Raw genomic sequence first — 26477 nt, forward strand, 5'->3', positions numbered from 1 at the left:
TGAACTCACATTTATTTAGCACTTTTTTTCTAGTCTTACTGATCACTCAGAGTGCTTCAACTACTTTCTTTTTAACCTCACATGAATAGTTTAGAGTTTGAAGTGGGAGCTATCATCATCTGAGTTGAACATCTGAACCAATGTACCACCCACTGTTTCCTTCATGGTGTCCGTCCACACTGTTCTTATTATTTCTTTTTTTTCTTGAGGTGAATATAAAATTTAACCTTGTTTTAAAACTGTATTGGTTTTGCTGTGACCCAAGTTTTTGTAAATGGTTAAGAACTTTTATTTATAGAGAGGAGAACCTGTAAAAGCCCAGACTTTTTTTTCTGTCTTTATTTTGGCCACATTTGACAGGAACTGCATGCTGATATCCTCATATAAAACCTTTTTTACAACAACTGTTAATAAACTAAACAAGAGCAAAGATATTATGATTAGGGCTGAACGATTATGGAAAATAATCTAATTGCGATTTTTTTGCCCCAATATTGCGATTGCGATGCGATATGCGATTATTTTTTAAGGTCTTTGTCTTCTGTATTATTAAACAAAGACAAGCAATACATCATATAGTATGGCCAATACTATATTACATTAATTTTAAACTGTTCTTTCCTGGAAGACAGACCTCTGTTATGATGACATGAGGTGATGCATGAATTGATGACTGACATTTTTATTTAACTTCTTCAATCACAACAGTATATTTGAACATACACAATAGTTTATTTTTAGCTTACAAACATCTGAGCATAAAGTGCTGACAAGGAACCCTGGTGTAAACATTAAAATGAAAGTCAGTACAATGTGCAGATTGCAGAAATATACATAAAAAAAATCAGTGGCTTTACCACACTCAGTTTTTCGACATCTGTGAACTACTAGACAGTCATTCAATTAAAAAATAATATTAAATAAATAAAACCTAATAAATAAAAAATACACACATCTTACTGATCTCTGCAGTCAGTAACATTACACATAAAGTGCAAACATAATAGCAATTGTATAAACACACACACAAACACGCCTTTAAAATTTAAAGGCGTGAAATTGGACGGTCTAGTTCTGATTAGCGTCACCGCTGTCTCGGTGGAGTTTAATAAACTCGGCCGTCTGCTTCTTGCTATCTAAAATATAACCAGACACTGGTGTAAATTCTCGACTGTCTCATACTTCTGTTTAATAAGTTTTCTGTTTGACGTTTAGTCAGCTGTGTGAAAACCAAGGAGGAACCCACCCGGGGGATTAATAAAGTTTTATTTTATCTAATCTAATAACTTTAATCTCAGCCAAACCGATTTACTCACGAACAAACAAAACACTGAAAAAAGCCCAACAATAACATTTTTAGGTTGTCTAAGTGACTTATATATTACGTTTAACCCGAGCAGCGAAACTCCGCGGTGATCTGAAAATGATGTGCCGGGAGTTGTGCCGCTCTCGGCCGCATCAGTAACCCTCGAGCTCCCGGCTAGCTGTCGAGCTGGTGGGTAGCAGACGCCTCTGAAAACGTCGAAGCACTTTTGCAAATATGGGATATCTTGATAAACCGAGCAGATATTTGATGTTTACACAACTACTTTCTCGCCTGAAAATATGTTAAAAGTTTATTTTGTGACCCAGAAAGATTAGTATGAGTAATTTTATAACTTAGTAGCGGCCGCCATTGCTGGAAACTGGAGTTTGGCTGGGCCGCGCTATGAATTCTGGGATATGGTAGTAATTTGGACAGCCTTCGGCGCGTTGCTGTGACGTAATCGGTCTACAAATGCGGCCTCAGGAGGATGCAGCCCATGAATTTGGACATGTCCAGAGTATAATCGCAGCCTTTGCGGTTAGAAAATTGCACTTGATCATGTCGCGATATTATCGCAAATGCGATATATCGTTCAGCCCTAATTATGATCCAGATTGATTTTTGCTGGGTTTTTTTGAGAATGTCAGAAGAATGTCAATTATCCTTGTTTCTATTTGATATGTATTTGTACAATTACTCAAACATCCTGGGTCTAGTTCTAGATTAAACTTGACTTTAAAAGGTAACCGCTTCTAAGAGCTACCTCTCATGTGGTTTTCATACCTCTGGTATAGATTTGTCTGACTTTTTGCGTAAATCGGCTGACAAAACAATCCTTTGCTATCCACTCTGCCAAAATCAGATTGTCCTCCTTAGTTCGGTCCTCTTTACATTTATATTAAGTTTAGTTTGTGTGTACGAAAGAGATCTTGGTGTGTGACAACCTATTTTCCTGGTGTCTATGAAAACTAAAATATCACTTTGCTTCCCTAAATTCCCTCTCTGGTGTTTCCCAAAGTTGCACAGTCAGATCTCTAGTGCTCAAATGTGTCAGCCACTTCATGATGAAGTACTGGTCAGATGCCCACCACAGTGTGCTGACACACACACTCTCGCACAAAAACACCAACAAGCAGAAAAGAGAAGAATGGTTACTGTCTAAATGTTTCATTATGCTCTCCAGGCAGAGAGAAACTTGCTTTTAAATGGTCTGTAAAGCACAGAGATTTAAACGATCTCCCACACACACTGCACAATGACTGTCTAATTTCCCTCCATCATACCTGGTAAGTCTCCCATTCATCCTTACGCTACGCAGGTTTGGTTTTAGGTCCCTACACAGTCAATCACTCTCTCTGGCTGACTCCTTTTGTTCTTTTTGCCAGCATTGTGTGCTTACATGGAGGTGGTTTATTTACCTCACACTGCTGGATGCTGTGTAGTCTGGCAGTGAGCTCGGGCTGGGTGATTCATTTCATTTTCAGACAGGAATTTGACTTAAAACATTAACATTAAAAGCAAGTTAATCAAGCGAAAACAATCACTGTAACACATTTTATTCACAGTGATGGTCTTGATTTGTTACATGTTAAGCAGATCCGTGTCCTCTTGTGAACTGGATGTAAAGTGGATTGTACAAATGTGAGGCAGGGTGGTTGTACCCTGCTGGAAATGTGTTGTTGTTGTGATAGTAATCCTGCTTAGTATCCAGAGATTCAGGCATCTAGTCTGTATAATTGGATAAGGAAATGAAAACCCCTTTTCTAATCTAAAAGTGACACCAAAACCCTCCACTTTTTTTTTTGCTAGAGTTTTATTGTCCATGTTAACATTGTTTTGGAGCACAGGGTGGCTAGGCTGAGCCTTCGACTTAGGATAAAAAGCTTAGATATTCAGGATTCATGCTACAACTTCCTTTGCATTAAAAGGAGCCACTCTGTCTGTCTGGTATCTGATAAAGTGTCTGCCTCTGGTGGTTTTTCCTATCATGTGTAACTGGTATGAGATTGTTAATCAGATCAAGAACATGGTAAGAGATTATATACGTTGTCTAGCTTGTTAAGACCTAGAAAAAGTCACAATGGACAGAACCGTCTCTCTAGCTTTCTCACTGGGGATTTATCCTTCATCTGTAAATCTATGCTATGGTGACATTGGAACCACACCCCTCTTAAACTACTTACTATAACCTGTGACCTAAACCGATATTAAGCCAGATTTAGACCACAGAGGTCTAAATCAGGTGTAAGACCTGATTTGTCCCCCTTGATGGACAATGATTCATATTTTCTTTTTTATTGATCTGATCTAATAAATTCAAAATCTTTTCCAAAATATTTGCTGGAAATTCACAGGAGGAATCAATGGTACTCAGCAGGCTAATAGCAATAGTTGCAGACTGCATCAACCAGATGTGCATTCACTCTTCTGGGGGGGGGGGGAGGATTAGGTTTCAGAGTGGTTTGCAGTTCCTATTGAAGCATAATTCCCCAGTTAGTCATCTGCCATTCAGAAGTAGCCAAGCCAAAAAACTCTGTTTCTGATTTGTAATAATTGCAATAGTTCTTTTTTCCCCATCAGTTTCCCAAATATTTCACTTACTAAGTGTTTTTGTTTCCAGCTAATCACATATTTCAAGCTAATCTAACATTTAACCGTAGCAGTGGCAAAACACAATTACAAAGGTGGAACTTTTCCTTGATCTAGGGGCTAACATTTCACTGAAAGCTGTCAGGGACATTTTGTTGTGTTTTCTTTTTTTCTTTTTTTTTAATATCATGCTAACAAAAACCTTATTAGCTATGTAGTTCAGTCCATGTACATTCCAAGATACTGGTAGTCGGTGCTAAAGAATTTAGGAATGAGACACTGGTTCTAGCTTACATACATTTTCTGAAATCTTTCGAGCCTTACCTGTAGTGCGCCCATAGAGCTCTTAGTCTTGTAGCCATGGCTCAGGTCCAGTTCCTTGTGCTATGTTCAAACCACTAATACCCTCATTACTGGTGGAGGGGAGTAAATTGGCTCAATCAAAGCTGTCATTAACTAGAGCACACAGTCTCCCCATCTCAAGTGGATAGAAGGAAAGTAGAGAGGCAAGGAGTAGGGACTGTTTATCACTGGCCAATCAAACCTAGTGCCAACCGGGAAACGGGGCCATTTCTGTTGCTGTGGGTCTGAGTGGACTTAGAAGTCAGATCCAGGGCTTCTGTTTTTTTGCTGATGCCAAACCACATTATCACAACAGAGGATTTGATTGAGTTTGCTCAGACCAGAGGAATGCACTTGCCTGTCACTGACAGTTACTGATCATTAAGTCCAGAATTTTTGAATAGCTCATAATTGGTAAAGTAGTTTGAGCCTTAGCTCATCCTGACTGCATGGTGTTCTTATGCAGGACTCTAAAAATTCAAACTGAGTGTGTACACGTGTAGGTGAAGGTTAAAGATGTTATGTGTGTTATGTCTGAATAATCTATCCATATAGGCCTACCCATTAGCTTGTTGGTTGGTAGGTGCAAGGCAGTCTGTCTTAATGAAGCACCTCAATTACCAAAAACATCTTTAGAAAAAAAAGGCAGAATTACATATACTGATTTTTGTGCCTTTATTTCTGATACTTGTGAGTGTGAGTGACATCTGACATGGTTTAATCAAATGTGACTGTGCAATCAGCAGTGTAACAAACTCAAATTCAGCTTTGAAAGCTTTGGAAGTGGAACTTGCACCTTAGAAGTTTTGTTTTGTTTCTGGGGAATACCAAGCTAAATATTATTAAACCAGTACTAATCACCTCTGAACATTACCCTCTTAGCCATCAAACAGCATCTCTTTTTAAATATATTCCGCAGTTAAACAGGTCTTTTAAATCAATTCATTTCTAAGATCTTTCAAAGATCCAAGCTGTTACATGCAATAGGCTTATAGTTGTATGGTTGGTATTTCATTCCAGTTATTGGTCAACACTGTTGTTTTAATATGTGCTATATAAATAAATTTTGATTTGATTTGATTGGTCCAGTGAGAACTGCTAGTCCATTTGAGTAAAGCACACCCTCTCTGGGCAAAAAGATGGCGTATTGGTTGTTTGGTGATTTTCTTTTAGCAATGAGGTTGATCAGAAATGCATAAAGTTTATACGTTAAAGCACTGCATTAATGTATGGTTTAATATACCTTATATTCTAAAGCTCTTTAAGAATAGGTGAGGTGCAAGAGAACATTTCTCTTGATGCAGAGATACTATGGGTCGTTCCTGAATGACATATCACCTTATCGTCTTTAGAGGAATTCCAGACACTCTTTCAGTCATAATCCACTGCATGTGGCTTGGGCAGTAAATCAGCCTTGACTTCATACTCAGCTGTCTTTACCACAACAGACCTCAGTTTGGCACAGAAACCTGAGAAAATTGAGGCCTAAAATATGGAAGTCCTAATTTGCAGCCACTGTGTGGCAACCTACCTCTACCTCCAATCTATGTGACCATATTAACAGAATCACTAGTTACCAGCAGTTAACTGAAATCTTGATTGTTTAGCTTATCTTTGAATGCTCAGTAAAACGAGTTATTTTCTTGCTAATATCCATATTGAAGTGATGGCCCCAAGTAGCAGCATGTTTGAGACAGTCTTCAAATTTAAAACCCTTACCCTTCTTAACATTGTAGCTCCAAGCAATTTCTGAAAAGTAATGCTACATTCAAAAATGTATGCTTAGTCGCTTGGCAGAACCTTATAGTCTTCATATTCAGTGGTTTATGGCTGCTGATTGTACACATTGTGTTTCTTTGCCTACAGGACTATAGTCTGGGGGATGACACACTACTGGATAAAATCAATTTAGCAGAGCCAGATCAGTACCACTTGCCTGACCTAACTGCTGAAGAACAGGCCGTCATCCTGGGTATCTGGTAAGTCTGCTGCCTCAGAGCTGAACTGTAGCTGTGCGTAAAATTGCAGTTAGAATTGTTTAAAACAGTGGGAAAACCACTAAGAGTGCAGGTATATTGTAATACATAACGACGACGGTAGCCTCATAAGGAACATTGGGTTAATAGTTCATCTGTTGGATGTCAGAAGAAATTGTGTCTCAGGCCTGAAGACTGAAATAATTTCTCACCATCCTGCACATCTATTTAGATCTAATGATCCCCTCAGTTCAGTTTGCCCCTGCATGAATATATGCCATATTCTAGGGCTGCTCGATTATGGCAAAAATGATAATCACGATTATTTTCACTGAAATTCAGATCTCGATTATTTGACGATATTTATTTAACAATAACAATGTGTTGAATAATGGCTTAAAAGATGGTCAAAAAATAATATAAAATAGTGTGCAAATACTGATAACAGTGCAAATGTTTGCAATATAAAAAATAAATGAAAAATGTAAACATCTGTGTTTAGTGAACTTCAAAATACTCCATAATATTTATGCATACAAATAACCAAACATCAAGGCAAGCTGTGTAGCCACACAGTGTACAATTGCATCAAACTGACATTGAGGTATGTCGATTTACCGTGTGAGCACCGGCTCTGTGGTGCAGCTACGACACCGTAGCAAAGTTTACACACTGTCTTGATCCACGTCTGACTCCGCGAACCCATAATGTTTCCACACCACTGAAGCTCTTTTACCTCTCTTTTCAACCAGCGGCATTCTTTCTTCAGCAGCCATTATCCTCTCCTCTCCAAATAAGAGGAGGAGGCTACCCCCCCCCCCCCCCGTCCCCCGTCCCCCGTCCCCCGTCCCCTTCTGTCTGCCTCAATTTTATCCCACAACTTAGACATTCACATTACTCACACTCTCATTACACATACATATAGGATCTTGGGGGTGGGCACGCTACATGGACTCCAAATTACCATCAGGGTGTACAACCTCACCCCTGGCGTCGTTGCCCACCTCTCAATTTTAAATACACTTAGACATTGAGGGTTAGCAGGAGGGACCATGCGCTTACCTGCTGCTCTCTGGCAGGTAGCTCCATGCCCTCCTGGGTTTTAAATGCACCGTAGAACACACATGCATCAACACTACATATGAGCGGGTGGAGGGAGGTTTGGAGTCTTCTCCCACCCCCATTCTCTGCGACCTGCTGGAGCGGGGGGGCTAGGAGGATAGGTTGGCCGTCCGACTGCGGTCTGGAGTGTGGGGCCTCCCTGCTGCTGCGGAGTTGGGGCGGTCTGCCCCCCCACCGCAGGGAAAAGGGAAACACCACCTGGGTCTGGGTGCAGTTCCCCCCTCCAGGGGCAAGGGTACCTAGACCCGGTTCGTAGAGTACGCTTGGGGAGTGTGATAGTGTGTACAGCGTAGGGCTGCTCGATTATGGCAAAAATGATAATCACGATTATTTTCACTGAAATTGAGATCGCGATTATTTGACGATATTTATTTAACCCTTTAAGACCCACCATAGAACCAAGTCCGCCAGAGCTTATATTATTTTTTTTAGAATAGAATAGAATAGAATAGCCTTTATTGTCATTGTACAGAGTACAACGAAATTGGAGTGCCACTCCCTTGGTGCAAGTTTCAATAATAAATATAAATGTAAAATATAAAAAGTACAAAAAAAAACAATCGTAAGTACTCAAACAATAGTATGTACAATATATACAGGATAGCAGCATTAATATAATGACAGTATGAATAGCAGCATAATATAATGACAGTGACGGTATGGAATAGGTTCAATTGTTTTTGTGCTTATTCACTACGGTGATAGCTCTGGGAAAGAAGCTATCCCTGAATCTGTTTGTCCTGGTTTTATGTGACCTGTACCGTCGGCCTGACGGTAATAGTTCAAACAGTTGGTTGCTGGGGTGAGAGTAGTCCTTGATGATATTGCCAGCTCTGCTGAGGTACCGAGAGTTTGCAGTGACCTCCAGGCTGGGCAGAGAGCAGCCAGTGATCTTCTGGGCTGTGTTGATGACCCTCTGCAGTACTTTCCTGTCTGCAGCTGAGCACCCTGCATACCATGTTGTTATGCCGTACGTTAGGATGCTCTCTATGGTGGCTCTGTAAAATGTCACCAGCAGCCTCTCCTCCAGGTTGTTCCTCCTGAGCACTCTCAGAAAGTGGAGACGCTGCTGGGCCTTTTTAACCACCGCCGTGGTATTTGCAGTCCAGGAGAGGTCATCAGAGATCTGCACGCCCAGAAACCTCATGGAGTGTACCCTCTCCACACAGCTCCCGTGAATGTAAAGTGGGGCCGGGTCTGCTCTGCCCTTCCTGAAGTCCAAGATAAGTTCTTTAGTTTTCGTGGTGTTCAGTTGGAGGTTGTTAACTGAACACCACTCAGTCAGTCTGTTGACCTCATCTCTGTAGTCCGACTCCTCCCCCCTTGAGATGAGTCCAACCACTGTGGTGTCATCCGCGAACTTTATGATGGTGTTTGAGAGATGGGTAGGGGAGCAGTCGGATGTGTAGAGCGTAAACAGGAGGGGACTCAAAACACATCCTTGTGGAGACCCGGTGCTGAGTGTGATGGTGCTGGACCGGTGGGGGCCGAGTCTGACAGACTGTGGTCTATTTGTCAGGAAGTCCTTGATCCAGAGGCAGATGGGGGTGGAGAGTCCCAGGTGAGACAGTTTCTGGACCAGGATCTCCGGGATGATATGATTGAATGCTGAGCTGAAGTCCAGAAAGAGCATTCTCACATAGCTTCCTCGGTGCTCCAGGTGACTCAGCGCAGTGTGGAGCGCTATGGTGATAGCGTCCTCGGTGGAACGATTTTTCCTGTAGGCAAATTGGTGGGGGTCCAGAGTGGGAGGCAGACCGGCCCTGATGTGCTGACAGACCAGTCTCTCAAAGCACTTCATCACTACAGGCGTAAGTGCAACAGGCCTGTAGTCATTTGGGCTGGCCACAGCTTTCTTCTTGGCGATGGGGATGATGGTGGAGGTTTTGAGGCAGGGCGGGACGGTGTTTGATGACAAGGAAAGGTTGAAGATTTTAGTGAAGACTCCGGTCAGTTCGTCAGCACATGCTCTGAGAACCTTTCCATGTATTCCATCAGGACCTGCCGCCTTCCTGGGATTCACTGACCTTAGAACACACCTCACTTGGTGCTCCCTAAGTGTTAGTGTGCCAGTGCTGGGGGCGGGTGGAAGTGGTGTGGCAGCTGAGGGCTTGGTCGTCTCAAAGCGGGCGAAGAAACGGTTTTACATGTTGTAGTGCCGTTTGTGGGAGCATTTCAAGTTGCTATGCAACTGTTATAGCCCATATTTTAATAATATGTATGCATTAAGTCCATAGTAACTACATTAATTGCAAAAAAGTGCAATAAACTACAAAAAAATTGAAAATCGTTTTTGTTTTTTACATATATTTCTACTTGGAGAAATTTAAGAGGTTTATCCCTCAAAACTTTAAATACAAAAAAGTTGCAAAAAATAGTTTACAACAACAGGAAATTTATTTTGAGTGTCTTCATAGTTTTATTTTGGAGATACACCAATTTTTATATACTGCAGGAAAAACAAAAAAACAATCCTATGATGCAAATTTGCAAAGAAAACAGCAGGTGCATCAAAATAAACTATTTCCAGCAGTGCAATTCGAGTTCTAAGCATCCCAGAAACTATTCAGAAAAGTCAAACATGACCAGTATAGGTTTTTAAGGCGTACAAGTAAAAAAAAAATACATTTTCCGCGAAAATGACGTCACTTCCGGTTTCGGCCAGGAAATGGCGGACATGCGACAGTTCGCGCTGACGTCTGTTTCACTGTGGGAAGTGTTACGAACAGCTGATCGGATCGGCAAAGCGTGTTTCTGGAATATTATGTTTTTGTTCCTGCAAGCGCTTTTTATGGAAGGAAACCGTGACCGAGGACAAGCTGATGGCATCAGATGTAAGTACAACTCCTCAGGTTTCATATGCAAAAAAAATTATTGCGCTAGCTTACGCGGTTCAGGTTCTACAGGGATTTAAAAATAGTTACGCAAAACGGAGCGTGCCGCTCTGACTGGCTTTAAAGGGTTAACAATAACAATGTATTGAATAATGACTTTAAAAAATAATATAAAATAGTGTGCAACACCACTGAAGTTTTTTTTTTTTTACCTCTCTTTTCAACCAACGGCAGTCACTCTTCTCTCCAAATAACTTCTGCTTAGCTTTCCGGGCTTCCCTCGGGTCCTCTTAATCAGCGGTCTCCAACCTTTTTTGTGCCACGGACCGGTTTATGCCCGACAATATTTTCACGGACCGGCCTTTAGGTGTCGCGGATAAATGAGGGAGGGGCTAATAATCGGCTCAGTCATTTTTAATGATCGTTGAAAGCCCAGATCGTAATCGTGATTAAAATTCGATTAATTGAGCAGCCCTAGTACAGTGTCTCTCTATGTCTGTCTCCACGTTGGTTGAGTGTGGAGTAAGTGCATATGAGAGCATGAGGGTGGGAATGGATGTTTGTATCTGTGTGTGCCTGTATGTCTGTGTCTATATGTCAGGTTGGGTATCAGACGCCACCTCTCTGGGGACATCTCAGGCCCTCCAAGGTTTGGAGGCCTATCTCCCCCCACCACCACTTCCCCTGCCAGTGGCGGACTCCCTCAGACATCGGTGCGTTGGTGGTTCTTTGTGTCTGGGGGTGGGCGTTCGGGTACACACCGGCTCACTCCTTGGCGGCCGCTTATCGGGGCCTGGAGCCTGGGGCTCACTCGGGCCACTTCGGAGGTGGGGTGCCCCCGGCCTCTCGGCCTGGGGCTCGGTCACTCAGGCACGGCTGGCTGCCGGCGGAGCTCACGGGCGCGTCACTGCAACCCCCCCTGGCTTCTGCTCCGTGGCTGCTGAGTGAGCCCTCATCTGGGACTCTCCTCAGCTCTTTCTGGGACAGTGGCGCGGCTGCCCCTCTGTTGGTCTTCCTTGGTCTCTTGTGTTCTGGGGGCCTCTGGATGTCTGGAGTTTTGATCTCCTCCATACCTGCTTCATGCCCTGGAGGACGGGGCTGTGGCCCCCCCCACACCCTCTAGCAGATCATTACATGAAGGAACCTTTTAAAATAACAAGCGCGTCCATGCTCACAGGTGTACACACGGGTGATCACACCCACAAACTACACCCTTTTGGCTCCTACCTCAAAGCACACTGTGTTCTGTTCATCTTATGTGCTGCACAATAATCTTTAATATTTAGTATTTACTGTCATATTCCCATATACCATTGTGATGTTGTTTATTCTATTACTCTTGTTCTCTTCTGCTTGTTTTCTTTTTTCTTTCTCAGCAGGTGACCCAGGTGATTGATATTTGTATTTTTTATTTCTTTTTTTTTTTTTTTTTCTTCTGCTCATTCTGTTGGTTTTTGTCTTTTGCCCTTCTCCCCCGTCCCTCTTCTCAGCTGTTTCTCTTTCCCTCTTTCTTTCTCCCCTTCTTTCCCCCAGTCAAGTCTGTCCCGTATTCAGCAAGTGAAAATAAAATAAACAATAAAAGGTGAATCAAATGGACCATTACGGCAAGGCTGGGATGGTCAATTTGGTAAAGTAAATCCGTTGGGCATCTTTCTTCGCCTTTAGACAATAATTCTGATGGCAAAAGAGCCAAACGGGACAGGCAGAAAAAAAAAAAAAATTGAGCAAGTGTGTTACCAAACAAGACACCTTAATAGATAGCCCATGACTATCTGGCACTGGACTTTGGCCCTTGTGGGACATGATTGTCGCGGGTGGAGGATAACCTGTGCTATACGCTCCCCACTCGTCTTTACTGTTTTTAAGTCTCTCTTTTTTCCTCTTCCTTCTTCTATTTATCTCTTTATCACTTCTTCTCTCTTTTGCTAACCTGGCCCTCACCCCCTGTCAGCTCTGGGGGTGAGGGAACCTCATGATCCTTTATATTTCATAAATATGTGACACCCCAGGCAGTTTTTCAGCCAGTAAGCCCCAGGAGTTTGCATGAGTTAGCTGATGTCGTCCCAACTGTTTTGCTATGTTACATAGCTATGAATTCTGCCTGGTTATCAGGCAGAGCAGTATTAACTTACATAAACCAGAAAAAAGCCAATATGGGGTCAGCATCAAAACCAAACAAAGGTCCGTCAATGGATCGAATTCCCTGATTCTTAAGATTTAATTATGTCTATCAGTGGTGTACTAAGGGCTGTGCTCTGGTCTTAGATGACAGTCACTGGAATATAGTGCAGTGGGTACTAAACTGAATGTGTGACTGTGTACATTTACCACCTGCACAAACATTTTTCCAGAGTCAGTTAATAAGTTGTATGTTTTTCTATGTAAAGTTTAGAGTTCATCAACACTTCTTTTACCCAACCCTTTCTTTTTTTTGTGACCTGTAGTTTTCTCTAAATTTATAGCTGAGTGACTGTTATTTGTGAACGTGTTTGTCCTGGTGGTTTAATCCAGGCAAAGGGATAAACAAAATAGAGACTAAAATGTAATATATAAAAATAGTTATCTTCACAGTAACCTGGTGATTAATTTTCTTTGCTGGTGCTGGAACTGAATGGGCCAACTGAAGGTCAGTGGAGCAGTCAGTGAGATTGCTAGGAGATGATTGATGAGCAGCAGGTCTGTTTAAATTAAAGGAAGATCTGTACACCCTGATACCACTACAAAACAGTGTTAAGAACAAGTCTCTTGTATAGTGTGTGTCTTCCAGAGTGTTAGCAGACCACATTTATTCAAAAATTAAGCTAGGTAGTCATTTGACACTCAACCTAGTATAGAAACCTTGAGAAAATATAGATATCGCTAGCTCCGGGACGTCGGGCTAGCGATTTTGCGAGCCCTGTATAGTATATTTAAACATTTTAATAACTTGTCTTTATTGTCACTGCTTTTTGTATTAATGAGTGCTAATCCCAGGATATAATCAGTATTTATTAATTCCTTGCCAAGGGCTTAAACAGCAGAGACTCTGGTTATGAATTCTCCATGGTCCCTTTAACTCTGGGAATGTGACCTTGTCTGGTTTCTCTTTTCTCCCTCTTGAGCTCTTGGCAGATCTGAAATTTACCTCTTAGAAAAAGTACTTTTAAAGCTCACTGTGGATTCTGATTAATTCCCACGCTGACTTATATATAATAATTAAAACAATTTCTAACGGTCTACCCTTTATTGATTGTAACAAATCATAAATCATTCCCAGGCGCTTGCATGGTTGGCTGATGTTATCCACATTGGCTCAAGAGTTGTGTAAAAGACCATTTTTGATCTTGGAAATCGGTGGTCCGAAATGTAACAATCCAGCCTCCCCCCTAGTTTGCTTGTTGGTCAACTTGGATGACATCACTACTGAGATGAATAAGATTGTACTCATGAACTGGAAAAATTAAAATAATCTTAATTCTAACCAATATAGAGACTGTCAGATAGATCATATTAGTTTTGAATACAGCCTCTTCCACCACTATAGATCAATCCTTCTGGGCTCCTTTAGTCGGCTCCATCGCCTAGTGGGGATGGGGGGGGGGGGGGGTGTTCCGCTTTCATTACTGTGGTTGATGCGGGGGTAGGTACGGGCTTGGGGTGTCTGGGGATTCTCTAGGGACAGATTTCTTGGGGGGCTCAACCTCGGGCTGTGTTCATGACCCGGATGGGGCTCTGGTGGCTCTTGGATGGTGTTTTTCTGGCGGCTCCCTGGAGGGTCTGTTTTGGTGGACGTAGGACACTGGCCTGGTAGCCTAGCTGCCCCAGGGTGGGTCTGGGGCAAGCTTGGAGACTTGGGGTTCTGGGGGTGCTCTGCCTCTCTGCTGGGACTCTGATAACAAAAGGTTATCAAAAATAAAACAGGAAATAGGCATGGGAAACTAAACGGGGGCAAAGCCGAAAACACCGGGTCAACGACCCAAATTCCCTGACACACCGAGGGGATCTGGTTAATTAAAGCTCAAGTTACCAGTTGTTTTACTTGTTAAATAGGATATTTGTATTAATCTTTCCACTATTTATTCACAAATATTTTTGTCTGCAGCACTGACTTCCAGAAGAATAACCCTGTGCACAAACTAACAGAAGAAGAACTCCTGGCCTTCACGTCTGTAAGTCATTGTTTACTTTTTTATGACCAGCATTGTAAGTTTTCCCTGTAATACTAAAGAGAAATGACTTTGGTAGTATGCCTTGCCTTTTTTAACCCAGCCGACACATACACTCCTCTGATTAACAGTGAAACTTAGAATTAACAAAATGAAAAATAATGCAGCAGTGTATAAATCACTATTTGGGCCTCATTCATCTTGCTTATACAGGCAATAAATAAGATATGTACAACCAGACTTGCAGTTAGATTGGTAAACATCCTAAATGTAAGTTTTTCAGCAGAGTGCTGAAAATATCGTCGTACCAGCAAATTGAAGTGGACATACAAACATAAGCCACAATACAAAAATGATGAAATGGCTCACCCAAAGGTGAGCAGTAAGAAAGCTGAGCTCATGTTGAGGGAAACGTAACCATAAATCTTTAGGGACACTCCCAAAAACAACCAGTAATTTTTATGAAGGCAATTCCTGAAAACTTTAATGGAACTTTTTGTAGTGGCAGACAAACTGTAGTGGGACCACTACTACGATTTTATCGTTATGATGATGTTAGTTGGAAGATATAATTACACGCTAATCAATGTATATTCATGAGTACAACATAATTGTTTAATTAAATAACCTAAAAATCCCTTTTTAAATAAAGCTGTATTTGAGATGAATATTGTCACCATAATTCACTCTGGAGAGCATGCACGTCTTCAAAACTTCAAACCTTAGCTTTGCTGTAATTATTTGGTTAGCCACTAGGATGCACTTTAAATTTGTACTTGGCAAAAAGAAGCAACAAATACTGTACTGGTGGGATTATTGAATAGTTCAGTGTGTCCTACTAGTTGTTCTGGCTTGCTTAAGCCTGATAATAACGCTTTTGTTTCCTTTCATGAGGTCTTGGAACACATTAGATTTGATTGTTAAAATGACACATTGTCACATTCTCACCACTGGTCCTAATATAATGATTCAGTCTTTGTCACTATGGCTGTAAATTGACACAGCACTGTTATTTACACTTAGGATATGAGTGGTTGTAACTTTTTGAGCTCATGATATGTAAGACTTTGTTTTGCAAAGAAAGTAAACTGGAAATACTAGAAAGAAGAGTATGTGGCAGTCAAAGTCAGATCAGAACAGCTGCTCTGTATTTCTTTGAAAAATGTTAATTACTTTGTCCTGTACCTACATTTTTAATCCTGGTGCATTACCTGAAATCCTAACAAGATAAGGCAATATGCAAGTCTGCGTGTCCATGTTTATTGGTGCTATCCAATTGGAAACAAATATATTTGTGGGTACATTTGTACTATGCCAGTGGTTATTCTCTGTTCATCACTTTTCTTTGAAGTTGAGCAGTAGTTATTATGAAGCCAGCTGTGTATACAAAATAAGATGGCAGCATATCTGCGTTGGCTGGAAATGCTGCTGCAAGCAGCTGCTGGCTCTGTGGGCAGGCATCTTCCCAGCCTACATGTAGATCCAGGAATCTGCAGGCTGGTTAGATGGTTGTCACATGTCTGGCTGTCTTCGTCGATACCTGAATCCTATCACCTTACTAGAAGAACATCTCTCAGCACTGCTAATGTGTCAGTTATTACAGGAGCTTTTCGCCCATGATTTGAGTGTAACAGGGAATATTACAGGCACTAATAATAAGCTGCACAAAAATCAACCGAGTTGTTTCATCTCTGCAGTGAAACTTTGAATTCATTCTAGAGAGAAGCTTATGAGACTTTGGCAGCTTGTGTAGGGTTCAGGCAGCAGTATCACAGGGATTGATGATGCACCTCAGCAAACTACCAGCTGCTGGAAACCCAACAAAGAGGATTTAAGGATCTGACTTGTGTCTAGGTTCCAGTTAGGACCATTATATCTATATCCCTTTCATCTCTGCAAACATGCTTCCTCACAGATCTCTCTGTCTGATCTCTATTTCTGCACCACTCGTACATCAGAACACTGCATAGTAAATATGTCAGGTTTTTTTTATTATTTTTTTAAGAAAAACAATGATCTTCAAAAACAAAAAGAGACCGTAAATGTAGCAATACGGATTTATTTATTGCCCTGGCTTTAATTCAATAAATCTGTTAATTTTGGAGAACTGTACCAAAGCACGTGTACGGTAGGTGACAAGGCTCTGCCCTACCATCCGAACAGAAATCTTTATGCAGATCGATGCGTTTGCAGGACATGAATTATGCTGGAAGAAGGGTAAATTGGCCTGACTCCCTTTGCAACTGAAGAAGGTGAAAGCCTGGCCCACAATAAGAGTTCATGGTATTCTGCAGTTAATGAATAAATTGAACCTCATCTCAGGGTTGCAGTAAAAACTCACACAGGTCTTATTCCCATGTGACACAGCCTGATGTCTCCTCTCACATCCAGATGTTTGTTCAGCCCCAGTCTACTCTTTGCAGCATTACACACTGTCCTAAATGCCTCTCACATTAACTCAGTTTTGATCACCATACTCAGTACCTACAAAAATAAATACATAAATTTAGTATAAGTATAACCTGCTCCCAAGCAAACCTGTCTCCTCATAACAGAGTCTCAGTTTCTTGTCGACAGCTGTCTGCTGTATTGAATCTGTCCCTATCGGACTTCATCAGTCTCTCAAATTGTTGTATTGTAATTTTGACCCCCTCTTCATTTCATTGTGGGTATTTGTTTATGCACAATAGGAGTGAATGATATGTAGTAATGATATGCAACAAGGACACTGCTTTCAGTTTGTACGCATCTTTAAGGTTCTAAAAAGCATCGAGTTTGGACGGGTTTTACTACTTGTAATTATGAAGTATGCAACATTTTTTCTAAGCTTTTTTTCTGTTACTCCAAAGCATTCAGTCAAACATAACAGAAAATAATCAATATAATAAGTGGATTTAGTCGTCACCATCAAAACTTCCTCTGTCTTCTCGTTGCTGTTAAGAAACACCCATTTGCGTCAGGAGCGACATGACAAACGCTTTGGATGCTTTATCGTTTGATTTTTTTTTTAATTGCTCAACGATTGATGTTGGTAGAGGAATAACTGCATAATTAGGACAATTTACTGTTGCATTAATGACTCCAGCAAGACTTGCTAAGCATCCACAAAGATCATTAGTGTTTGTTTATCTCACCTCGAACCATGTATCTCTTTTATCACGCATTTCCATTGTCATAAATATACAGTGTGTAGAAAGTTACTGTTGTATAACTTGTTCTGATTAAAGATGAGTCGAGACATGAATTCAGATGAAAAGCTTCAGTCGTCTCTCTCTGACATCTACCTACCAGTAAATCTGCTGAACACACCCTCCCCGCTTTCCCTTTAATCAGCTCATCTAAAGCTAAACCACTAAGCTGTGCCAGCTATTATACAGCAGATTATCACCACAGCACACAGATAAAGACTTTGTGGCTGTAATAGGTTTTAATAATTAGGTGTTCTCACTAAAGCTTGCTGCTTGATTTCCCACTACAGTGCACAGCAGACAGGCGAGCCCTGTGCTTATTTCAGCTACAGAAGAAGAGGAAAAAGAAAGTTACTCTTGTGTGCATTTCCACAGTGTTGCGGTACAACCGCAACGCCAAATAATTTGGGAATTAAAATGTTTTTTAAAACGGCAACAATTTGCAGAACATATATATTCTATAATAGAGCATTAGAAATATATTAAATGTTTAAAATGTGTTAAGTTTGAGAGGTGTTCAGATGTAAGTAGGTTAACTGACAACAGGTCACTGACGTGTTTGCAGTTTAGAGAGGCTGTATTTATGAATGAGCAGAAGAACCTGTATCTACAGATTGGGAATTCATTTCAGAATGTCATTCAACATAATAAAGAAGACTTTAAATTTTTATGTCATCATATATGATAGATCATCAGATATTCAGAGTGTCTGTATTAAAAAAATAAATAAATGAGAATATCTAAAAATCAGTGGCTGCCCATGATCTTTGGGTCCTCAGGCAGCACTGCATTAGGAAGAAAAACATCATCCTGCTATGCAGACACTGCATGTGTTCACGAACCCTTCCAGAAGGTATCGTCTGTGCCATCCAAAAGCTCTATCATGCAAATAACAAACCAGATGTGAACATGATCCAGAAATGCTGCCCTCTTCTCTGGGCCAAAGCTCGAAGTAACACATGCTCCCATCTGGGGAAGGCCTTGCATATTTAATCAATACAATGCTAAACACAGCATCTATAACAACATCATGGCTTCATAGTAAAAGAGTCTGACTGCTGAACTGGCTTAACTGCACCAAACCATTTGGGCATCATGAAATAAAAAAGCGCCGTGAGACGACCCAGGATTGTTGAGCAGGTAAAATCTTTCGTCAGACTAGAATCTGACAACATTTCAGAGCAGCTGCTGGAAAGCTTTTATAAAAAGAAGGTATTTTTCCAATAATGGTAAACTCTCTCAGTTCAAATGTTTGGTATGGTTTCGGTCTTCTATTGTAAGGGAAAATGTGTTTACGAGATTTGCAGATCATTGCATTCTGTTTCAATTAATTTATTTTTTAAAATTTGTTAATTTATTCCTATATTCATAAATACTAATGACGTACTAATTTTGAAGGATAGCGTGGTGTGTTCAGATTTTTCTGGATTACTTTGTACTTCTATTGTGTTACAGACTTTATTAACAGCATATAGCTGCTAACTGTACCTCTGACTGTTAACAGGTGGGCTTTTTTATGTTGAGATTATAATGTCTAAAATCTATGCAAATATAGACGAAAGGTATGCACCGAAATATTTAGTGTTCATGGAGAGCAGCTCTTATTTTATGATGGTGCTGAACATGAGCTTCTAAGTCTTGCTTAGAAATCATCATATTTCATTAAGTTTTAGTCTTCTTAGAATCTCACTCTGTACATCCATCTGATTCAGTAACTAACTTTTAATGCTAAGTAAGTGCCAAAAAAATACAAGTCAAAAATGGCACTCAAAAGAGAATAGCACCATTAATACTCACACAGTGTGGACTGGATTAAAATCACAGACCATGTAATAATAAAGTCCTTCCACTTTCCAACAGAGAAATAAATCTTGTCCAAAAGAAGCTTGGATGGCAGCTTCGAATATAGACTGATTAATTATACAATAAATTTTCAAGTATTGATTGAATTACTCCATTTTTTTTTTTTAAAGCTTTTTATTCTTCAGTTTTCCTGTCACTGTTTCCTACTTGAAACATTAATCAAGATATGGAACAAGTTTAATCTTGAACTGTTTGTAAAATTCATTCCCTAACCCATCTGGGCCTGGACTCTTACCATTTTTTAATAAACCAATAGATTTAATAATTTCTTCCTTTGTAATCTTGGCATTCAAAATCTTGCGACCCACCTGATCTAACACAGGGAGGTCACACTTATCTAAAAAGTCCTGCATATCTTTAGGCCCTGCAGTGGAATAGAGAGATTCATAAAACTGTCTAAAGTTATCATTAATGTCTTTATGTGATGTAACCAGGTTTCCATTGCGTGATCTAATTTTGTGAATCATTCTGTTAGTTGTTAGCTGTTAACTAACAGGGCTAGTTGTTAGCTAGCCCTGTTAGCTAACAACTTATGTTAGCTAGACAGCTACATAAGTTGTTAGCTGTCTAGCTAACAACTTATGTGGCTTGTCCCCAAATTCAAAGTACTTCTGTCTTACAAAGGTGAACGCTCTATTAATGCTGCTGGTTAGTATTTGATTTAGTTCATATTTTAGTGCACAAATAGTGTTGTACTTATCTAAAGAGGGAGCCCTTGCATTATTGGCGTCCAAATCGTGGATCATTTTCTTCTAATTTTAACTGTTCTAGTTTATTATTTTTATTCTGTGAGGCCTGATATGATATTATGCACCCCCTGATATAGGCTTTAAACGTTTCCTATAATATATCAGGTGAGATTTCGGCATTATCGTTTATAATGGCATTTCTCCATCTACCAGAAAATAGTCAATCCTTGAATAAACGTTATGTGCAGAAGAGTGGAAAGAATACTCTACCTGATGGATTTAAAGTTCTCCACACATCACAAATATTCATATTGTTCATATATGTTTTAATAAAGTTGCTACCTTTACACAATGTGTTTTGTTTTGTTTTTTTCTTTTTGGAGAGGGATTTATCTAAGTATGGGTCTAACACTAAATCAAAATCACCTCCAATTATTAAATTATTATTAGGTATATCCGGAATTAAGCTGAAAACCTTTCTATAAAACTCTGGGTCATCATGGTTAGGTCCATAAATGTTCAGTAGAATAATTGGAATGGTGTGCAGCTCCCCGGTCACTAATACATATCTACCATTCTTATCAGCTATAGTGGAAGTGTGCCTGAACGGAGTATCTTTCTTAATTAATATAGCTACCCCTCTGGTTTTAGCAGAAAATGTTGAGTAATACACCTGATTAATCCATCTACACCCAAGTTTATTATGAGCAGCATTTTTCAGATGAGTTTCTTGTAAAAAGATAATATCCGCTTTAAGAGATTTCAAGTGTGATAACACTTTGCCTCTCTTAACAGGCTCATTTACACCTTTAACATTCCATGTACAAAAGGTCAGATCCACACTCTTTTCATTTCCATTTCCATTGTCTTGCATTTGAATAAATTAAGGCGGCTTAATTCTGGTGCTCTCCATACTTCTGCAGTCAAGATATGGGCCCCAACCCTCACCCCCCACCGCCCTCCCCATGTATAACCATAACAAAACAAACTCGTAAGCAGTGCATCCCCGCCCATACAGTCCCAACTGAAAATAAAAATAAAAACAAAAGATCTGAAGGGATGCGGTAACAAAAACTAAGCTTACCAAAATACTACTTGATTAATAAGATTGCAATTAGACCTAAAGTTCAGGTTCCACCAGAATAATATAGTATATGCTGTAAAGGTCAAAAAGGTGAACCTATTATTGTTTATGTAGCACACTGTGCATTCACAGTGCATTCAATTATGACTGTACTTTTGTTTCTGCAGCTCAGTGCAAGGCAGCTTTTGGAGAATATTCTAAACTGGAATGATACTGGGACAATACTTGCACAGACTGAAAAACCTAAAAGCAAAGAGATCTTTTTTGGGTTTAGCTGCCAAACTATATACTGATGTCTAATCTTCACTTTGATCATCGTCTAGTTTAATACTTACACCCAGAATCAGAAGCGAGATCCATCTGTGACAACCTTTAAAGTTGTGCACATTTATATACACAACATGTAACAGTAATAACTTGAATACTGGAGGAACAAATATTGTATAATCCACTTTATTTTGAAACAGACCAACACAGATCAGTTTATAGTTTACAATTCAATCCCTGTCTTATCTATTTTAGTAGTGCATATGGATGCATTCTGAGCTTATTATTAAAGCTGCAGAATTTGATAAGGAAAAAAAAGACAATTCTGACCTAATAATGTTAGGTTATTAATGTTATTATTTGTCTCTGTACTGTTTTATACTGTTTATACTAAAATCATGAGTACTATACTTCATTTGTCATCTGTAAGCTATGATTTTTGGGGCAAAGCATCCTTTAACTTATGCTTGTGTTTAAAAGAAAACTTGGTTATGCATCAATTTACTTCTTGTTCAGAAGGATGTCGGTAATTTGAAGTGCTGAATGAGTGTGTCATGTTCCATATTCACCAATAAATAAAACACACACACACAGATTTGTTAATACAACAATCTTTGTATTGTCAGGTATATAAAGCTCTTGTATAGTTCTATGTTTGTGGGAAGGTAATGCCAGGTTTGCTTTTTCATTTGCTTCTTTTTTGTGTAATGTAATTGGTTTTATGGACTATGAATCTGGATTGATCTGCTTGCGTTTGCTTTTAAGGGTTTAATAGTTAGTAGAAAATAAAGAAAAATACTTTTTACGTACAAGTCACGTTTCATTCGGCCATACATACTTAAATGCATCCCTTCAATTCTATCCTTCGGACCTTTGGATTGAGCCACCTTCTGATTAGAGGATGAAGCACTATTTCCTGAGCTCCTTGGCTTTTGTCACCAGAATGATACTGTTGTTGCACACAATCATGTGTTCCTTGATGATGTGAATAAAGTGTTATCTTTGACCCTCTATTTTTCTTTTATTGTTCCGCAGTGTGTTTTGTCCGAACCCAAGTTTTGGCCAGTGCAAGTGTCAGCACTTTGCCTCAGGACGAAACTGGAAAAAGGAAAATCCCGATGTGTAGAAAGAGCCATGATGCAAACCCAGGTAAATATCTACTCGGGGTGGAAGGTCAAAATAAACAGAAAGCAGAGTGTGTGCAAGCGTCTGCCTGCCTTAATCAATCCAGCTTATTGTAGAAATGGCCATACAAGTCGCCCTGTTGAAATAAGATTCAGAGTCTCTTCCAGCACCACCACCTATCACACCATATGTCAAAAATAATGCCAGTCACTGCTATACAGACCCTTTCCAAAAAATTAAAATATCACAGAAAAGTTTATTTATTTCCAAAATTCCATTTAAAACGTTAAACTTTCATACATTTTGATTCAGGGCCCACAACTTAAACGATTTCAAGTACTTAGTTGTTTATTTGTACATCATTTGGGCTTCCTGCTCATAAAACCCACAAAAACAGGATTTCAAAAAATTAGAATACTGTGAAGACATCACCATTTACTTCTCAGTTTTTGCAGAAAGAAAAGATAGAAATTAGGATCACATCAAATCAATCAAAATGTTTGACTTATAATTTTGAAAGTACATCTTCAATACTTGGTTGGGAATCCCTTTGCGTTAATCATTACCTCGATGCGCCGTGGCATTGAGGCAATCAGCCTGTGGCATTGCCCGGTAGTTATGGAAGCCCAGATTTCCTTGATGCTTGCTGTCAGCTCTTCTTTGTTTTTGGGTCTGGTGGACCTCATTTCCCTCTTGATACCCCATATATTCTCAATGGGGTTTAGGTCTGGTGAGTTGGCTGGCCAGTCAAGCACTGTGATGGCATGGCCAGCAAACCAAGTTTTGGTGTTTCTGGCGGTATGGACAGGGGCCAGGTACTGCTGGAAGATGAAATCTGCATCTCCATACAGATCCTGAGCAGAAGGAATCATGAAGCCCTGTAAAACATTCTGGTAGACTGTTGCGGTGACCTTGGATTTAAGAAAGCAGAGTTTACCAACACCTGCACTGGACATTGCACCCCAAATCATAACTGACTGCGGATATTTCACACTGGACCTCAAGCAGCTTGGGTTCTGTTCCTCACCTGTCTTCCTCCAAACACTTGGACCTTGATTCCCGAATGAAAGGCACTCTTTATTTTCATCGGAAAAGAGGACCTTTGACCACTGGCTAACAGTCCAGTCTATCTTCTCCTTGTCCCAGTTGAGTCGCTTCCGACGTTGGCTCAGACTCAGAAGTGGTTTTGAAGCTTTGACTCCTGCCTCGTTTCACTCTTTCTGGATCTCTGCCAGATTCTTGAATCTTCTGTCTGCCTGTTTTCGTGGGTTTCATGAGCTCTAAGCTCAAATTATGTACAAATAAACAACTAAGTACTTGAAATCGTTTAAGTTGTGGGCCCTGAATCTATCATCTATGAAAGTTTAATGTTTTGAATGGAATTATGGAAATAAATAAACTTTTCCATGATATTCACATTTTTTGGAAAGGGTCTGTAAGTACAAACATTCCACCTCCAGTCCCAAGGAGGCAGACGGGGACATGAATCGTCTTGGAATTGGTAAAAACATTGTTCTTGTGACTTGTTTATTTTGGATAGTTTGTATTGTAACTGCATCTATCAGAAAAATGAATGTCATTCCAAAAACGTATGTAAGTTAGTAGTGTGCTACCTGCTGTCAGGAGATAACACCTGGTAACAGTCGTCTGAGTCATGATTTTTGATTGACTCACAATCAGCTGCACATCTGGAATGATGAGTGCTGCTCATCATGGGCTATGCAATGAGCTGTCAATAACAGAAATAATTTCCAATCAGCAAAGAGCAGAAATCTGCACCTGTAGTGGGCACAGGGCACTGGAGCAAAACTGGAGAATAGAAAACTGCAAACATGGATTAATGAACCCGTATTTCTGATATCCAAAATTGAGGCTCCATGAATTCATGGAGAAAGTCCAGGCTGCTGCTGTGATATGTTGAATGTTTTCTTGCCATTCTTCATACACCTAAATAATAACAAATCACTGGTTGAATCTCAATTCGTCAGTTTTTTGTTTGCTGTATTCACTTGGTTGTGGGCAGAGTGCAGCATCTTCTAAAGGCTTGTTTCATAAATGTGACAGTGGATATAAGTGGCCTCTTTGGTCACCTGATCACCTTTGGGGAGTGGTATGTTAGTGAAAACCATAGCAGGAAAATCAAAGGCCAGGTTTTCCACAGTACTCTGCGGATGCACATGCTTTCCTTATCTGCCCTGCCCAGATTTGGATAATTAAATCACAGCCCATTAAAAAAAGTTAATAATCATAAAGGTTTATCAAAGTTCAATTATCTAATTGAACTTTGAGTATTAATCTGAACTGCTTGAAATGAAGGAAGCTAGTTTTCTTGTTTTGTTTTTGAAGACAATTCGCGTATCATGGCAGAAGCTTCTAGAAGTTCTGCAGCCTTGATTTCATGAGTGGTTTTTGCTCTAGTGCAAGTCCATCCAAGGATACTGTTTGTTGCTGTGTTTTCATTTTGTGTGTAATCGTATCTGCCCATCTGTGAATGGTTTCGCCATCATGTTACAGAATAAGAAAATTAGTGTGACCACAAACAAAGTTAAGAGCCGCAGAGCTCTGCAGACTCACAGTCCCAGTGAGTTATTGAGTAACCTTGTTCTTTTTCTCTCCAAACAACCCTGAGCACAAACCAAACCATTAATGCTGCACAGCTCCAAATGTTACTGTGGATGTTGATCAATAACATCCCTGAAAGAGTGAGCACAAGGTGCATTATGGGTTTATTAAAAAAAAAAGCCGCAAACGGAGGACTCGAGGACATAGTTTGCAGACAAGTCTTCCTTACAGAAGTAAAACGAGGCTGTTTTAGCTGCCACAGCCTGGGCTGGTAGAGAGTAAAGTTGTAAGCAGTGAATGTCATTTTTTAAGATGTATTTTGTGATTTTGTGTAGTTGGATTGGTTTCCTATAAAGGTCTCAAGCTTATTGAGCAAATAAAATGCACTTGGTTTCTATTTCATTCTATATGATGACATGCATCTAAATCAATTTGGCATGTAGTGTTGTTCTACGTTGTTTTGCTTGATTTTGGATAAATAATTCCAGTTCTCAAGATAAGGATCATCCATCAGTCTGCCCATCAGTCCGCTCTGAGATAATTTCTCTTTGAAAGCAGGCTAACAGGGTCTCTCAGATAAAATGTTTTTTGGCTTTTTTATGGAGGATCCTGGATGAGAGAGAAATGATCTCTCCAGAAGGTTATGGGACTACCCTTAGAGGCTCCTGACTGTTCGGTCTGCCTCCTACAAAGTGAAGAATCCACAAAGCATCCTGATCAGATGCCTTGACCTCCTCAGCTGTTTCTCAGTGCAAAGCGGCAGTAGCTGTACTCCCTCCAAATGTGCGAGCTCCTCATCCTGCCTCTAAAGGCTGAGCCCAGGGAGCTTATTTTGACAGCTTTTATCCACAGCCTGATCAGTTTTGACCCTTTGGAAAAGATGCCAAGATTCTGCAAGGATGGTGGCAGAAGGAAACCACAAAACGTGTCTGTTTGTTCCTCCTTGCATTTTATTTAATTCAAAATCATAAAAGGAGAACGAACAGCTGTAGGCTACAAGAGTTGTGTTCACTATTTGCTCTTTGTCTCCATGAATGTTCCCTCTCATTGCCCATTTCATGCCTAATGACCCTGTAACCCTGTCAATGGCACAGAATATATACATATATTTGCACTGCTAGCAGTAAAGATACTGGTTACATCTTCAACTGATGGAAGTAATACTCAGTCATTTTGGGGGATGAACTCTGTTGTTACAGACTCTGCAGCACATTTTGTGGTTTCCTTCTTTATTTGAGTTTCTTTCTTTTCCAGGCAATAGTAGACCACTTTGAAGACAAGAGTTGTCCTGTGACGGAGCGCCTCAAAGTCTTTTACTGCTGCCAAGCACCACCCAGATGGGCTGTCCAGGTATTAGGTCCCTTTCTGTTTTTTTCCAAAACGTT

The 26477-nt window shown here is 40.2% G+C and overlaps 1 protein-coding gene across 1 annotated transcript in view; it reads left to right on the plus strand.

Moving 5' to 3' along the window:
- ttc27 (tetratricopeptide repeat domain 27) overlaps positions 1–26477 on the plus strand; it is an 84257-nt gene that overhangs the window by 23258 nt on the left and 34522 nt on the right. The window contains exons 8-11 of the mRNA XM_086258226.1: positions 6104–6216; positions 14251–14317; positions 22441–22554; positions 26347–26442. Coding sequence (XP_086114352.1) covers positions 6104–6216; positions 14251–14317; positions 22441–22554; positions 26347–26442 — 390 coding nt within the window. The remainder of the gene's footprint in view (positions 1–6103; positions 6217–14250; positions 14318–22440; positions 22555–26346; positions 26443–26477) is intronic.

The sequence above is a fragment of the Aulonocara sp. 'chitande type north' Nkhata Bay genome, linkage group LG13, assembly GCF_057382095.1.
Source record: "Aulonocara sp. 'chitande type north' Nkhata Bay isolate Kocher_YH1m ecotype deep benthic linkage group LG13, A_spYH_male_GT1.1, whole genome shotgun sequence".
NCBI classification, from domain to species: Eukaryota; Metazoa; Chordata; class Actinopteri; order Cichliformes; family Cichlidae; genus Aulonocara; species Aulonocara sp. 'chitande type north' Nkhata Bay.